Source organism: Gouania willdenowi, chromosome 3 (genome assembly GCF_900634775.1).
Source record: "Gouania willdenowi chromosome 3, fGouWil2.1, whole genome shotgun sequence".
Classification (NCBI taxonomy): Eukaryota; Metazoa; Chordata; class Actinopteri; order Blenniiformes; family Gobiesocidae; genus Gouania; species Gouania willdenowi.
Window position 1 is genome coordinate 30,232,560 of NC_041046.1, and position 17,168 is coordinate 30,249,727.

The following is a 17,168-nucleotide window of genomic DNA, read 5'->3' on the forward strand; positions in this document are numbered from 1 at the left end:
CTGATTTAATTTAAAGAATTTAAGATACAATGAAAGGTTTCTGTTGTTTTTCCAAAGCATCACCGTCTCTGGTGGAGTGGCCTGAAAGCCTGACCCGCCCACGCGCCGGCACAGCTCGCTTTGTGTGCCACGCCGAGGGGTTTCCTCCGCCTCAGATCACCTGGCTCAAGAACGGAGAGAAAGTTCACTCAAATGGTCGCATTAAGATGTACAGCAGGTACACATTTGGGGCTATTCCTCTTTATCACCTTCATTTCCTTTCTCAGACTTTAAATGCAGTTTGCGAGGGCAGACAGTGATCAGAATCCAATTCTCCTTTCACCATGAAACGCTCGTTTAACGGTTGTTGTTGACTAATTCAAAACAATTTAAAGAAATAAATCAATAGTAGGAAGGAAACTGAATAATTTACAGCTGTGTAAATGGGTTTTAGCTGGTTTGCCAGTAATTTGTTCCCGCTCCTCATTCAACTGTCAGTGCTTGTTAAGGTAATTAAAGAAGAAACTGCACCCTCGGGAAGAAGCCGTTTGGGTTTATGCTCTAACTGCGTGTGTTTGTGTGTCTGTGTGTTCTCCAGCAAACTGGTTATCAACCAGATCATCCCTGAGGACGATGCCATCTACCAGTGCCAGGCAGAGAGCGAGCTGGGCTCCGTGCTCTCCATGGCGAGACTTATTGTGGTGATGTCTGAGGACAGGCCAAGTGCTCCTCGGGACATTCGAGCAGAGACGGTTTCCAGCGCGGCCATCCTGCTGGCCTGGGAAAGGCCTCTGTACAACTCAGATAAAGTCATCGCTTACTCGGTGCACTACATGAAGGCTCAAGGTGAGTAGTGTGAAACTACCAACGACTTTTACTTCTGTTCTGTATGTGGAAAACTGTTTATATCTTTTTTTTATTTTTTTAAAAATGATGAAAAAACCTGCACATTTAGAAATAATAAACATTTTAGGTAATCTTCAGAGGAGGGAGCTATATATTTTACTATATATAGCAGACATAGGCAACTGGCGGCCCAGGGGCCCCATGTAGCCCTCGGTCTAATTTTGTGTGGCCCCCAAAAACAAATCCCCAAAAATTGTATTTTAAGAAGTTAGACGGAATATAAAGCCCAACATAATGCACAAAATAACTCCCAAAACACACAAATGGACAGCAAATTGCACAAAGTACACAAAAAACAAACAAAATATTTGTAAAATACACAAAATGACAACAAAGACAGAAACAGCAACCACTTAAACAAAATGACTATGAAGGGGTGGTGTTTAGCTCAGTGGGTTGAGCGCCCGCCCCATGTACAGAGGCTATAGTTCCTCACCTGCAGCGGGTCCAGGTTCGATTCCCAGCCTGGGACCCTTTCCTGCGTGTCATTCCCTGCTCTCTCTGACCCCTTTCCTGTCAAGCAACTGTCATATAAAGGCCACTAGAGCCAAAAAAATCCTTTAAAAAAAAAAAAAAAATGACTATGAAAACACAAAAAAACAACAACACGTTCCAGAGAGACACGCAAACTGTCAACAAAATGACAGAAAAATACAGAAACAACAAAAACACATATCATAAATGCAGAAAATGACAGAAGAATGCACAAAATTACAACAAGAACACAAAAATTGACAAAACAAAATCAAGCGAAAGACAAAACCATTAATAATAATAATAAATATTGTGTTTTTCTTTATTGTTATGTATTAATTGTGTCATGTATATAGTATGTGTACATAAAGGCAATCATGGAGTTGCTATTTGGAGCTTGGAGATCAGAATGTGTATCAACTGTGGGTCATGGGAAACAACAAGAGTCCTATTTGTTTTGTTAACAAGTTCAAGCCAGAGCTCCATCCTTTCATGAATATTTCTGTCTGGATTCTTGGGGAACATGTGATTTTCATCTCATAAACTTTTTTCTGTTTACATGGTAAGCGATGGTGGTTCTGATTGACCGTTTGATTGTGATACATTTAATCTCTGTACGAGAAAGAGGTATTTTTGGATCTCCCATCGATACATGGGTTTTTCCTAGCGTAGTAGGGACTGGGTGAGTAGTAATAATTTGACTAAAAGTATTTTCATTCAATTTATTGTTACTTTCCATTTCCATCCCATTGCTGGCACAATGATTTTATGGAGTCAGTTTTATTTTGAAAAATCATTTTTAATTGTTCATTTGTTCTAGGATTCCAAACTGAGGAGGATTCCAAAAATAAAAACAAAAACGCTGCAGAGGTCCGCAACAGGACCCACGTCCTGTGGAGTCTCCTTCGTTAGTCTGATAAAATGCAGCACAACCATAATGCTATTCAACAAAAGTAGGTTGTTGTTGTGCAGCAGAAGAGCCTCAATGCTTTTCAGCATTTCCTGGGAACTCTCACTGTTGACAACAAGAGTCACATTCAAACAATGCAGCGTTTCAGGAAGACGTGCAGCCAGCACATTCAAGCGCTGCACTTAATTATAACGCTAGTGGCTTCTATTGAAAGAAGTGAGGTGTACAAAATTCAATGAGGAGAAAAGAAACACCTGCTGGATTTTGATGGGAATAAAAGGGACAAGAAATCCTTTTATTTGTTCCCAATTAACTGACATCCATCCGGGACTTTTTGCACTTAAATGCAGACTTTGTGACATTACATTTTCTTTGAGGGGCAAATAGCTGGTGATTGACATTGACAGAGTAAGGACTGTACTCTGTGCACCTGAGCTTCCTGACAGGAAGGCTTCATTCTAAAATGAAGCCTTCACTGAAAAGAGGAAACTAATTAGCCGGTGTGATGGAGTGTCCTAAAGTGTGTATTTTGTGAAGAGGAATGAATTGAACAGGAAGGCATGCTTTGTTACACTTCTCAGAGAGGCGGACTGAGGCATGTATCCTGGGGAGAAAAAAAACGGTTGTTTACTCTGAATGACCTTGTTTACCAGGTCAGAAATCAGACCAACCAATTAATTTCTTCTGAGGTTCGACTCACAAGTTTTGAAAAGAAGTTACAAACCTTTATGCCAACGACACTGAATTAGCAAGTATTTTACACACTGGCTGATGAAAAGAGATTCAATAACTTGTTTCTTTTTCTACCAATAATTTTAAGTTGAGACTTCTGCCGTTTTCGCCCAGAATACAACAACATTGTCCTTTTTTCAGGGTTGAACAACGAGGAATATCAAGTCGTCATTGGAAATGACACAACTCGCTATATAATTGATGATCTGGATCCAGCTTGCAACTACACCTTCTATGTGGTCGCCTACATGCCAATGGGAGCCAGTCGCATGTCGGACAATGTGTTCCAGCACACACTGGAGGACGGTAAGGCTAGCTTTCAGTTCACATTATCAAACTAACCAACACTTGATTAAATGTATCTGACACGGAGAGTACAAGCAAAAGCTAGTTTCATATCAAGGATGTAATTGCATGCACGGCTTGTGAGAAAGCGCAACTGAAAAATTGTTGGTTCTAGTAACTCATCATGTTGTTGGGGATTTTTTTTACAATTATGTGTTACTAGTTTAGGGCGGGTCACTCATTAGTGTTGAGTGGAGTTTGCATGTTTTCCTTTAAGCTTGAGTGTTTACTTTAGTCTTTATCAACTAGAATCTTTTTTATGCATCAATGCATCAATGATTTAATGTTATTTGTTTTTTAGAAAACGATGAGATTTTGTAGATTTTTGCTTTATCAATTGTTTATTTTGAATCAACTGTTTAGCCTTTACTGTGCAATTAATTCTATCAATCATACATAATAAAGAAAATATTTGAGCTGCTTGTAAGCATTTTTATGGCTTTTATGACAAGTTATTTGGTTTGTTTGATACATCTTTAATCAGAAATCTATTTCTTTAAAGGGGCACCAGCTGATGTTTTTACAGAGAAACAACAAAACATGTGTAACCTCTGTTTATATTCAGCATTAATGCTAATTAATTAAAGGTTTCTCTAAACTATCTTGTCTCGTGTGTCCTCAGTGCCTCTTCGAGCACCAGAGCTCAGCCTCACCAGCAATAGTCCCAGAGACATCCAGGTGTCCTGGCAGCCTCTTCCTGACAAGCTGAGTCGGGGCCGGGTCTCCGCCTACCGCCTGTGCTATCGCACCTCCTCTGAGAGTGCAGTGTCTCAGCGAGAGCTACCTGGAGAGAAGACCAAACTTCTCCTCGAAAACCTGCATCCAGACACCATCTACCTGCTGCGTATTGCTGCTGCCACCAACGTGGGGTGGGGAGAGCAGTCGGCCTGGACCTCTCACCGCACTCCGAAGGCGTCCAGTGCCAGAGGTGCCATGTTTTAATCAGTTTTTATGTAAATACAATCTAAACTTAAGGTGAATTATCACTGTTTTATGGAAATCAAAAGGAAACAACACTTATCACTTCACTTCTGACATCATCTGACAAAGCAAGAGTAAGCAACAGGCTTGGTCTGATAATCTTGTTAAAGCATTGCGTTTGTTACTATGTGACCTTTGCCCTGCACTGTCAGTAACATTGGAAGAGCTTCAGTCATGGTTCATAAAGGGAACGACTCAGGCCCCCGGGTGGGAAAGAGTATATGGCTGTTTAGAGCTGTGTTTGAGGCGTGTGGGTGGGGGTAGGTGGATCCGTCATCCCTGCCCATCTCTGTCCGCCTCGCTCCATTTGCAACTCACACAGGGATCTCCTGTTGACAGTCTCCATGGCCCTCAGTCCTAAAATGAAAATGTGTGAAACGGCTCCCCAGGCCGTTAGTGTGATCTGCATCGAGTGTGAATCAGTTGGTGAGGTGGTTTCACTTTTCAAAGAAAACCAGCTCAGGAAGCTCCTCAGTCCATCACATCAACACTGTTAGAGGCAGAGAGGGTGGACATCAGGTTTCCAAGAACAGGCTTCTGTTTTCTGAAAAACAAGAGCCACAGGCTGTAAATGACACCGGGGTGATCTCGGGGTGCATGGGGTTGGTTACATCTAACAGAACTTTTTTAATTCCCTTTGTTGATTATGACTGGGCCTTATGTTAGTGTTGTTCAGGATATGTTTTTCATTATTTTATCATTTAGCACTAGAATACTCAAATGTCATTTCAAGACTCATTGGCCCTCTCTCTGCCTTTCAAATTTTTTTGTGTTTTTCCAATTACAATCTACCCATCTTCAAACTCGGCTAATCATTGCCAGGGTCACTGGATCATGGAGTATTCTCTAGCTGACTGCTGGGTAAACCATCAACAGGCTGCTAATCCATCACAGGCATACAGAGACAGGCAACCACAAACACATTTCCATTTCCTCCTTATTCTAACTTTGTTAGATCTGTGTGGGCTACCCCCGCCCTTCAAGATGAATAACTAAAAAAGACAATAGGCATTTTAACATTATGTACATTATTATTCAATAAAAAATTTATAATAATACATTTTATTTGAAAGCACTTTTCAAGGCACTCAATATTCTTAATGGTTTAGGTTTCTCGAGTGTGGCTGAAAATCCTTCTTCCGATTAAAATCAACCAATCAACTAACCATTTTTTTTATTCCTCTTCAGTTCCTCTGGCTCCTGAGCTGCGTCTGGAGCCTTTGAACTGCACCACCATTTCAGTGCGATGGCAGTTGGCACCACAAAACTCTGCTGGCGTTCAAGGTTTCAAGCTCTTCTACCATGAGGAGAGCCAGCCCGAGAGGTCCCCGCTGCAGCTGCGTGCCTCTGACAACGCACACACCATTGGAGGACTCGGTGAGTCATGCCTCAGGTTACCCTAGCTTACCTTTGGACAGGATAGATGGGTAGGAATCTCAAGTTAACAAACGCAAAAACAGAATTTCAAGGGAAATACGGTTATATTTTAGCCTCTGAGCAAGAAGTTCCTTTCTGTAAGTTTGCTTGTTCTCTTTGTCTTTGTGAGGGATTTTCCCGACCATCAAAATCTGCATGTATGTATATTAGCTTTAGCCATAATGAGGTGACACAGCAGCTTGGGAAAAACTGTTCATCCTAAGCTTTAACTTAATTGTATATTTAATGCTAACACATACAATAGTAAAATACTAAAATAGTGCGATGCATTATAGTAGTGCAGTATTACACTAAAAGCTAAAAATCAAACAATTATTTCAAATGTCAGCATCTGAACATGTTTTACTCACTTGCAGCTTTTTTAAAATCTTAAAATTGGTAGAGGGGCATCACTGGTGAAACTCACTCAAAGATCAAAAGTGATTTGTCGGCTAGAGTCGTGCCATGTTTCAAACAGAGGTCTGATGGGTATGAAGTAGAAAAGCACTACATTTGACATCTATGACCCCTGTAACCTCTGATGGAGCCACATCACATCTTTTTGGCCTTTTAGATCAGATTCATTTTGGCTTTTGTGTGCATGTGTGTTTTTTTGTGTGGGAGAAAGGAGCAGAGGGGACTCCGGCCAGAGCAGTGGACAACTGACCATCTGTGGCCGTTGGGGGTCAACCAGGTGGTCAGCAGCTGACCTGTAAATCAGGAAGCTGTGCTTGAATGAGACAAGGAAGACAGAGAGTGAGAGGGACGATGAGGCCTTTTAATTACTGTAGGTGTTAACTCTGCTGGTTTGATATTTACTACAGTACACTCTGCAGGGGGTAATGCACCACTGTAGCTTAGCTTTTATCCAGATAATGCAACTCTAACCTTACACAGTGTATGTATGCATGTGTAAACTCACAGTCAGAATCAAAAATACGGAATGTTTCTTTGTGCTTTAGAATTAATGTTAAACCTGGTTTATGAGACAGTATGAGACATTTATTAGACAAATGAGTTTGCTTTTATTTGCATAGTCAGAACTTTATCCTTAAGTTCTTGAAACGCCTCCAAAATCAAGCTTGAGCTGATTCATGTGGCTCTTTTCAGTGTTTTAAAAGAAGTGTTGCTGGTGGGTGGAGGCTGATTTATCATGTGTTTTATGACTGCTCAGAGCAGTGTTCCTGGAGGAGCATTGACATCAAAGACCTTCATTGTGTTTCTCTTTAAGAGCTCCAAAGATAGTTTATTGGCCAGGACTTCAAGGAAACACGGCCTCTGACCAACTGAGCTGAGGGCCAAACAATGACCATGTCTTGTGGGCAAACTGTCCTGCAGCTCTGTGGTTTCCCTCTCATAAATCAGCCGTAGTCCGGAACACGAGGTGAGAGGTGGGAATTTTAGTATCTGACCTCCCTGTGAGGAGATGCTTCCCAAAGCAGAGGAACCAGTGAAGTTCTGCAAGGAGTCTGACTCAAACAATGTCTCTAACCTACAGGTCTTGCTCTAATACCTTATTAGTACTGGGTTCTGAAAAATTCTCCTTTTTGCCTTCACATGGCATATGTAAACAAATGCAGTAACAAAACAAACATTAATGGCTATACTGTAGAGCTTGGAAAAGCTCTACACGTTGTCACCCATGAAGAGCAATGCTCAATAACATAAAACCAATGCTTTAAATAATATCCTTTTGGGTGTGTTGTTTACTTGGAATTCTAACAACAACATACTGTAACTGAACTCCTACATTGTTCCCTTTAAGAAAACATTGAAATGTTTACAATTTACAGAATGAAATATCTTGTAATGATCAAACCTGCTGTTACAAAAGCACAAATGGAGATGAGTTGTAAACACTGTGAGCTCACACTGTAATTCCAGTAATAAAGTCATTTCTTTTGTATTCTGTCCTTCACCAATAACATTGTATTAAAAAAGAGGCAGTGATTTCTTAAAACTGCTTTACATTTGAAAAAGAAATTGGGTTTTATATCCCCCACCCTAGATGTCCCTGTTCTGGTTCCTCAATGGAATACTAGTTGGTGGGACTGAGGGGCTTCTCAATGTTTTCCTTCCACTGGCAAACTTATCACCAGTGGATGTCAGCATCTCCCCATCCCTACTGTACACGGTGTGATGATTTGCTGCCTTCCTCCTCTAAGGTTAGCCTGGATCTCTTCAGAACCGATCTATAGTCTTCTTCCATGGTCTCAACAAACTCGTCCCACGTAGGTTTTTTGCTTCAACAACTACGACTGCTGCACACTGTTTGGCCCACCGGTACCTGTTAGCAGCCTCCTCTCTCCCCTCTAAGTTGTAATAAAGAAAATGTATCAAGAATTATTTGTTGATTGTTTCAGCTCCTGCTTATAAATCACACCAGATTTATGTGTTCCTAAAATCCATTTTACTCAAAGTTGAAGGCTTGGATGCTCTAAAGCATAATGTTGATTTTTCTTCTTCGTGCAATCACTACAAACTACATCCATTTGTACTGTAAATGGCATTTTCTATAATTCACTTGATGTTCTACAGAGAAGCCATTGCTTTTTCTTTTCAATACCATTGATTTCTGAACTTTCAGCGGAGGCAGAAACAGCGGCTGCTGATTCAGCTCCTCGCCGCAGGAGAAGTTGCTTTCAAGCAAGGCTGCTGTTAAATTATCACTTTTAACGATCCAGATGATTGAAAGCCCACCACTAGGGACAGGAATGTGTTGGAAGGGCTTGGGTTGGGTATATACCTCAAAGTAACATGACCTTTCCTGGTGCATGTATTCTCTCCTCTGTCTCTGAAATGAACATATAGTCATAGCTGAAGCTCACATACCTCTCATACCTGTTGGCACCACACAAGCTGCATGAAACACTATAGATTTATATCACTTCTGCAGGCTGAGCTACATTTTGTCCAGTCATCCCTGTCAAGCCTGCAAAACAGGAGGGAATGTAGCTATTCTATACAAACGTGCACGCCGTACTTTACCTTTATGTTTGTGTTTGTGTATGTGTGTGCATATTTGTTTGTTTGAGTCAGTTGTTGTGGGTTTGCCTTGTGATTTGTGGTAGAAGAGCTCAAAGTGGGAGGGATGATAGATGCTGGCATGAGGGTTCATGCAGGAGTTGACATTTACAACCTCCCCACCCACCCCCCTCCCATTCAGGCTTGGCCTGCCACAGCCTGGGGGGCCTTTCACTACAGAGCTAAACTTCAGGGGCCAACAGGAATGTATTTTAGCTGTAAGGACAGAACAAAGAAGAGGTGACCAAAAATGGCTGAACCATATCCTTATATACAGAATATATGATATATTCAAGCATGACCAGCACAGTGAGAAGGATGGAAGATGTATCCTAACTTGGGGATGTTGGCTCCACATTAGTATTTGACTCAGTAGTTCTGTAGCAGCCGCATTGGTCAAAATAAAGGTGTATAATAAAATAAAATGTGTTTTTCAGAGTCAAAACAGATGCTGTGGATTGAACAATATTACCAAGTGTAAAGCAGGGACCTTAGCTTGAAATACCAAAAATATTTAGCGTATCTTAGTATCCATACAATGAAAATTTTTTAATTTATTCAAAAAACTAAAACTGAAACTAAAAACTATAACATTAACAGCATAATAAAAAAATGACAATAAGCTAAGAACCAGAGAAGGGCATTTATCTTCACTGTCATCATCATTAACCTGAATCTCAGTTTAAGAGAAACTGTCTGCAATTCTGCAGAGAGAAGTGAGAGACTTGCACTGTTGTTTGTAATAATTTAACAACTACATAATCTCCTGATTGATTTCGGCTCTTTTTTGTTTTCTTTTCCTCTCTAGAGCATCACAGAGACTGAAAAACATACCTGTGTGCAAAGTTTTTCTCTTACCACCACATTGTTACCACTTATTAGAACCATTTTATTTTGACTCCCACCAGTGTTTTCCTGGTTTCCCATTCACTTCCTGTGCTTGACCATCCCCCCCTCTTGAAGGATTTAGCTTGCCAAGATTCCATGTCAAAGGTCGTGGCCCAGATGTCACTGCTTACCCCCCTTCCACAGCTCCTCTCTTGCATTAATTGCAGCTTGCCCATTGTGTGGTGGGGCTAGGTAGAGGTGCACCCTGCCTGCTCCTCTGTAGAAGTGGACACCCGGCCTTTACAAACTGCACAAAAACTCCTGAGAACAACCATTTCTCACAGAGTGACTAACATTTTCATTCGGACACTCTCCCTAATCTACCTCTCTTTACAAACAGTTTGCACTGCAAATATATGTATTTATTTTCTAGTTAGTGGGTTGTTGCATTTACATCTCCTAGAGTTTTAAAAACAGTATTCCACACCCGTGACCTCAGAGACTGAGAGTTTTATCTCAGTCTGACCTGCAGGTCCGACTCAGAGCGGAGGCGGGATGAAAATAGCTCCTCCCTTCTCTGCCTAACTCCATGGACACACATTCCCTGACTGGGGTCTCCCTATTATCCGAAAGCCACTAAATACCTCATCCAACAAAAGTAACTCTTACGTAGAGCATTGAAACATGGCTTTGTTATTTTGAAGTATCTCGGAAGGCTTTTAAAACTTTCTTAACTTTAAAAAGGTAATAGCTAATAACCCTGCGGATGAATATATCATAAAAAGTTATTTCATAATAATAAAGTCAATTATTTTTTGTTATTTCAATTTTCTTTCATAGAGTTGTAGCTTTGTTCGCCTCCTTTTAAGAGAAATGTTTTCCCTCCTCACTGAGAAATGAGATGATTTTATGTTATGGAGAAAAATCGAGTTGCGGAACTAAAAGCCTAATTTTTTTGCGTTTACATTTTTTCACTAAATTTAAATGTGTATTTGCCTTCAGACAAAATGTTACCAAGATTACTTTGTCAAGTTTGTATGAACAGCATATTATTATTTAATAATTTAACCCTAACCCTGACAGCTGCTCGTTTTTTTTCTCAGGGAATCGTCACACAAACACACAGCTGACCACTGAATGAACACATTCAAACTGCTCCTGATCCACATTGTTCTTCTCGGGGTAACGGGGAGGTTTGGTCAGTAGGCTATTATTCAGCAGAGGGTCTTTAGGGTCACAGAGTCCTATAACTGCTGTTGACCATTAGTGACGCCCCTCCCTGGGGAGTTAACCCCAGTTCCATGGCCCGAGCAGAAGTGACCGCTGACCAGCAGGCCTAACAGAGGGAGAAGAGAACTTTCTTATTTGCAATCAAATGATGTTGAAATCTGTGTAGTCTGGAGCAACATATTCATTTGATTAATACATTATAAAATGCTATTTCACCACTATAACCATAAATGCGTAATGTGAATTTAAACAAAAGGGTACCTACGATGAATTTAATATGAGTTGATGTTGTGATTTACAACCACAGCTATGGTTTAACAAAGTTTGTATGGATAAAGAGTCTAAGGTATTGTTCAATTTTTTTAAACTTGATACGCTGTGTTTGGTAGGAGATCGTGGGCTTAAAAAGGTTGGTTAGAAAAATGCTCCTCTCTTCCTACAGTTTAATGCTTCTCTCTGTTTGTTACTTAAGATCCGAGGAAGAAGTACCACGTTAAGCTTCTGGCCTACAATGTTGTCGGCGAAGGCTACCAGGCAGACCAGACCGTCAGCCTGCCTGGATGTGTCTGTAAGTGTCACGCTAAAGACACTAAAATGCATGCAGTTGAAAATGTTTGACTAATGACATTATCTTGAATGAATGAACCTCTCAGCGGTTCGAGATCGCCTGGTGCCGCCACCACCTCCTCCACACAACGTCAACGCCAGAACCAACAGCTCGACCGCCGTGTATCTCCAATGGGGACGGCCAGCCTTTACCTCCAGGCACGCAGTTAACTACACTGTGCGCTGCAACCCGGTGGGGCTGCAGAATGCCTCTTTGGTGCTATACCTGCAAACGTAAGGATTTCACTTCAACACACATCAGCATATTTTAAAGGCCCATGTAAACAAACCCCTGCTGATGAGCTTCACAAACTGAAAGATATGTGGAAGATATGTGGATTGTTCAATGAATTGGTTTGTTTAAATGCTCTTCTTACTGAATTGAGTATTTAATATGTAGGGGAGAGTGGGGTAAGTTGAGCCAAAGGGTAAAATGACCCACCCCTTGTTGCTCAGAAACGGGGAAAAAAAACATTATCTGACCACTTATTTAGGAGGAAGGCATCATTTCATAGAGTCTGGTTAGACACTTAATTCCAAAAAACATTTCTCACTCTTGAAAGTGAATTTAGTCGATCATAACTTTCATTAGAGTTGTGTTTAGATTAAAATAGGGAAACGGCTCAATTTACCCCGCTCCTATGGTCAACTCACCCCATTCACGGGGTAAGTTGAGCCACAAGACCACTTTTTTTGAACATGCTATATTTTCCAAACAGTTATAATTACACTCATTCTGTTTGTTTGGAGGGGTACACAACAACCTGAAATATATGCAAATATGTTAGTTAGCAACAAAACTATGATTGCCTTGATGCAGCGATCCTAAATATGAAAAATGGCTCATCTTGCCCCACTCTCCTCTATTTGTAAATGCTCATTTATATCTTTCGTAAGCTAACGATCTATAGAGGACAAGGGTGACTTGTATGTCTTTGTGTTCTCTTGGATACATATGCATGTCATGTGTTGATTATCACCTCCTAAACGGTTTGTTCACATTTACTAAGATGTTCCTCACACTCACTCACTGGGGTCTGTTTGTTCCTGACTCAAGGTCAGATCACGAGACACTACATCATAAAGACACATACTGTATCTGCACACTGAGAGAGTTCCTTTGTGATCTGTCGCTGTTAAAATCACACTTTTCTTCTGCAGGAATGTGCAGAACCTCCAGGTGCGAGGTCTGGAGCCCAACACCAAGTATGAATTTGCAATTCGGCTTCACATTGACCAGCTGTCCAGCCCTTGGAGTCCTGTGGTCTATCAGACTACTTTCCCTGAAGGTAAGGATATTAACATAACAATCTTAACCCCTTCAATCATAAACATGTGCCTGTAGTTTTTGTGTTGTAGTTAACTCAATGCTTTTTGTCCATCTCCACTCAGCTCCTTCACGACCACCTTCAAACGTTAAAGTGACTCTGATTGAAGACGACACGGCGCTGGTTTCGTGGAAACTCCCTGATGAACCCAACGTGGCTGTGACTTATTACACCATCCTGTATGCTTCCAGGAAGGCCTGGATCGCTGGGGAATGGCAAGTGCTGCAAAGAGAAGGTGAGGAGGATTAAATGAGGCGTCTTTTGTAGATGTGCATGAAAGGGAGATGCAACAAAGCTTCCATCCTGTCCAAGCAAAGCCATCTATTGGAAATCAGTAACTCATTTCATCATGTAATCCTCCTCCCAGCCTAGAGGTTTATTGTGCGACTCCTTTCTGCTTTAATCTCTGCTCTTGTAATTTCCCACTAGAGGAATGTCATCCATAAACAAATGCTCAGTGGATTTCTCACTGTGTGCCATCAAATCGGTCGGTACACAAATCCAATATTTATATGGGCTTTTCATTTCCATGGGTTAAGCTTTTGGCAATTATTTTCCCAGAATAAAAGATTTGCTGTGCACACAGGATTATCTAAAAGCACGAGAGCCGTTTGGGTTGATTTGCCGTAAAATGAAAAACAATAGCAGTCTTTTTACATTCTGCATTGGGCAGTTTTGTTTTAATTTGTCACTCGCCGCTCACTTCACATCTTTATAATTATTCATGCTAAACTACTAGCTAAAGGTTGACTTTAATGAATGATGTACCATTGTGAATGAAACATGGGTTCATATAGAGTCAATGGATTTAGAAATATTTGAATAACAAATGATGTCATTATTACAGACCCTATAGGAAACACAGGATTATACAGACCATCAGTGAAATAAAGGTAAAAGATTAAATCCGTTCACAAAGCTCCTCCAGCTCAGTCCGTCCTGTTGTTGACCACTCATACGGGACATCCAACGTCATTCTTTTACATAAAGTTGCCTAAATGCACAGTAGTACCGTATATATTTATACCTGTTTATCTTGACAACATTTTTTGAAAATCTTATATATGTATGATATCTATCTTGATTCTGTTTACAGTGTTGCTTGAGAGTGAAAACATCTTGTAAAGCTGTGCCTGCACCTTCAGCCTATATCATCATGATTGTTTTATCCTTACTGATATAAATGGTTAAGCAGATTAGAACAATGATTAACCAGATCAGATTAGAAAGGTGTGTGTGGTGTAAATTAATACTGTGAACCTCTTCAGTGTACCATCTAATGCACATGTGTCAAATTCATGGCCCGGGGGCCAAATCTGGCCCTTTGGAGCATCCAATTCGGCCTCCAGGAGAAAGTTAAACATTGTTTAAATAAAACTCAACAATATTTGCAGGGCCTCACAGTTTTCCTGGTGCTTATATCACATGATTTAAGTAGGGTTTTTATGTTAAACAGTTGAAAAACTTAAATTTCTTACAAAAGACGTCAATTTTCATCAAAATATTTCATAACATTTTCAATAACTCAACAGAAATTGGTCGCAACATTTAGGAAATTTAAATTGAAAATCCTGTTGGGATTGATATCTGTCACTTGCAGTATTTTAGGGATGTTGTTTATTTCTTACATCTTCTATTTAGAATATTTATGTATACGTAAAAGTGCAAACTAGGGCACAATAATGTTGAAATTACTCGTTTTCCTCAATAAAATCCGTGGCCCACTTTGAGATCAAACTGCTCCGTATTTGGCCCCTGAACTAAATGAGTTTGACACCCCTGATCTAATGTAAGATATGAGTATCACAACATCATCTGCCATGTCTCGTTTTTCACGTGAAATGTTTAGTTATGGATTAGTTAGTCAAAGATCTCTTGAGAGTAAAGTTTTTAATAATAAGTCTGAAAGCAATGGCTGTTTGGTTGACTGGAGGCTCTGAGTGAATGTGTGAGGTTCCTTGTGTGTTGACTCAACCTGTGCAATCTAGCATACAGTCTAGTGTCTTATGACTCTATACAGAAAAAACTACTATGGAGGAAAAATGATGAAGTCAACACTGCTTAGTTTGACACAGTGGTTATTTATTATCTTCATTTTTTTAAAAAAAACATCTTTATGTAACTTTTCCAACAGGGACCGTCACCATGACTCTCCTGGAGAACCTGAAGCCCGGTCAGGTTTATTTGGTGAAAGTGTCTGCCTCCAACAGCATGGGTGATGGACCGTTCTCTCACACTGTGGAGCTGTCGGTGAGAGCGGATCGCTCCTTCAGCAGCGATGTCCGGCTGTCCCGAGGCTCCACACACACCACAGGTTAGTTACACTGCAAAAAAGAAAAAGTTAGAAATGTATTTTTAGGTTTTGATTCAGAACTGAAAAATGTAGGCTTTGAGATTAAATTATATTTCTTTAGCCAACTACTTAATATTTGTTCAGGATAATTATTATTATTTATTGTGACTATAATATTTGAGTTCCACTAACTAAACATAACAGAAAGTAAAATTTGAGGCAACTCACTATTTTTGCTTCATAATAATACTTTTTATGTTTAAGAACTTGCGGTTTTGAGTTTTAGCAACTAAAAATTGCAAGACAGAAGAGTTGTGCCAATTTACTGTTTATTGTTCAGATAATGTATATTTCATTTATGAACAAACTACTTTTTTTAATTAATGAACCCAAAATTTTAAGTAGCTACAATTTTCCAAACGAATGTCCTGTTGTGCACACAATAAACACAACCAAGTTAGTCCCACCATTTATTTAAACAGTGTAAATGCTGCAATGCACTTAAATCATCACATAATCTGTTGATTAAAAAACAGATGATTGTATAGTGCCATGTTTTTATGATTTTAACAGTCAGAGGATGTATTAAAAACTTTTTTAGCATTAAAATCCTTTAAAAACGTCAGAAAACAAAAAAAATAAATAAACAAATGGAAAAGACTGAAATTTATTCTCTTTGGTTCTAAACATTTGATCACAATCAGTGTAACAGCGTCACTCTGATTCTCCACAGGCTTCTCTGATGGTTTCTACCACCTCGATCAAAAGTCGATGACGGGTATCAGCGTGGGCGTCTGCATCGCTCTCATCTGCATCATCATCTGTGCTTTCGTCATCATCTGTAGAGGCAAAAACAAGTGAGTTCCCTGTTCCTCTACTACAGTGGTTCTCAAACCTTTTTGGCTCAAGTACCCCCTTTGTCTGACTACTATTTTGCTCAGAATACTATAAAAAAAAACTAATGTAGAGCATACTGATGGAATGAAGGAATGATAACACATTTTAAAAAATCTCATTTGGTAAATAAGTGGAAAGAAACAGTATTTAGTGCAGTGGTTCCTAACCTTTTTTGGATCGTGACCCCATTTTGAGATCATGAATTTCTGGTGACCCAAAGACATTTTACTCTAGAATTTGTTTTTGATCATGTTTGAGCTCAGATTTATATATATATATATATATATATATATATATATATATATATATATATGTATATATTTGGTTTTTTTTACTGCATTTTAGTTGAACTAGATTCACATAGTGCAAGAATAGAAATACAGTTGTTTAGGATTGTTTTGTTTTAATTGAAAAAAAGATTATAATAATTTAAAAAAAATTCTAAAATCTATTTTAATTTTTCAGAAATTTCAGGGGACCCCATTTAAAGTCCGGGCACGGCCCCAAGGTTGAAAAACACTGATTTAGTGGCTCTTGATTTATTTCTATAGTTTTTATAATTTCTCACGCCTGGGGTGGGATCAAGACTCACAATTTATTTGTTAATTCTCCACTATCGTTTTCTCTTTCAAATACCCCCTGTAGTGTCATTGTGTACCCCTAGGGGTACGCGTACCCCCATTTGAGAAACACTGCTCTACTATACTATTTTCTGTTCTGTGCCTCCGTGACATCACCTTTGTTTTATTGTAGGAAATTGTCAGCAGTGAAGATGCACAGAGAGGCTAGGAGCACATCTGCTGCAGCTGGAGAACATCAGGGACAAGCTGACATTGCAGACGTGACCGTGCCGATGATGCAAAGGCATTTTATTGATTCCAAGGTAAATATATATATATTAGAGAAGTTTAATTAGTAGACCTTTGTAAATGTTTAGTAAGCTTATTTTCTTGGGCTGCAGAGGTATTTAGGATCAATGCAAAGATCAAGAATCAATTAGAACTTCTATTTTAAATTGAGATTTAATAATACGAGTCATTTTTTTAATCTTGTAGGGGGGGACAAACCTCGTCATCAACTGTCAAGGCCCTGTCCAGTCAAACACAGAGAAGAAAGAGAAGTGGTGTTTGTTCAGCAACAATCACAGAAAAAACAGTAAAACCGTGCAGGTAAATGTTTGCACGTCAAAGCTAAGCCTCTGAGCATGTTGGTTGTGATA

The 17,168-nt window shown here is 39.7% G+C and overlaps 1 protein-coding gene across 4 annotated transcripts in view; it reads left to right on the forward strand.

The window, feature by feature from the left end:
* The window catches only part of prtga (protogenin homolog a (Gallus gallus)), a 69,175-nt gene that overhangs the window by 47,969 nt on the left and 4,038 nt on the right, over positions 1-17,168 (forward strand). For 3 of the 4 annotated variants that reach the window (XM_028443178.1, XM_028443177.1, XM_028443175.1), the window contains 13 exons: positions 58-217; positions 578-825; positions 3,143-3,307; positions 3,969-4,274; positions 5,516-5,704; positions 11,298-11,393; positions 11,479-11,665; positions 12,593-12,720; positions 12,824-12,994; positions 14,894-15,073; positions 15,786-15,909; positions 16,703-16,832; positions 17,005-17,118. In XM_028443178.1, the coding sequence (XP_028298979.1) occupies positions 58-217; positions 578-825; positions 3,143-3,307; positions 3,969-4,274; positions 5,516-5,704; positions 11,298-11,393; positions 11,479-11,665; positions 12,593-12,720; positions 12,824-12,994; positions 14,894-15,073; positions 15,786-15,909; positions 16,703-16,832; positions 17,005-17,118 (2,198 nt within the window). The remainder of the gene's footprint in view (positions 1-57; positions 218-577; positions 826-3,142; positions 3,308-3,968; positions 4,275-5,515; positions 5,705-11,297; positions 11,394-11,478; positions 11,666-12,592; positions 12,721-12,823; positions 12,995-14,893; positions 15,074-15,785; positions 15,910-16,702; positions 16,833-17,004; positions 17,119-17,168) is intronic. The other variant, XM_028443176.1, reaches the window with a different exon arrangement.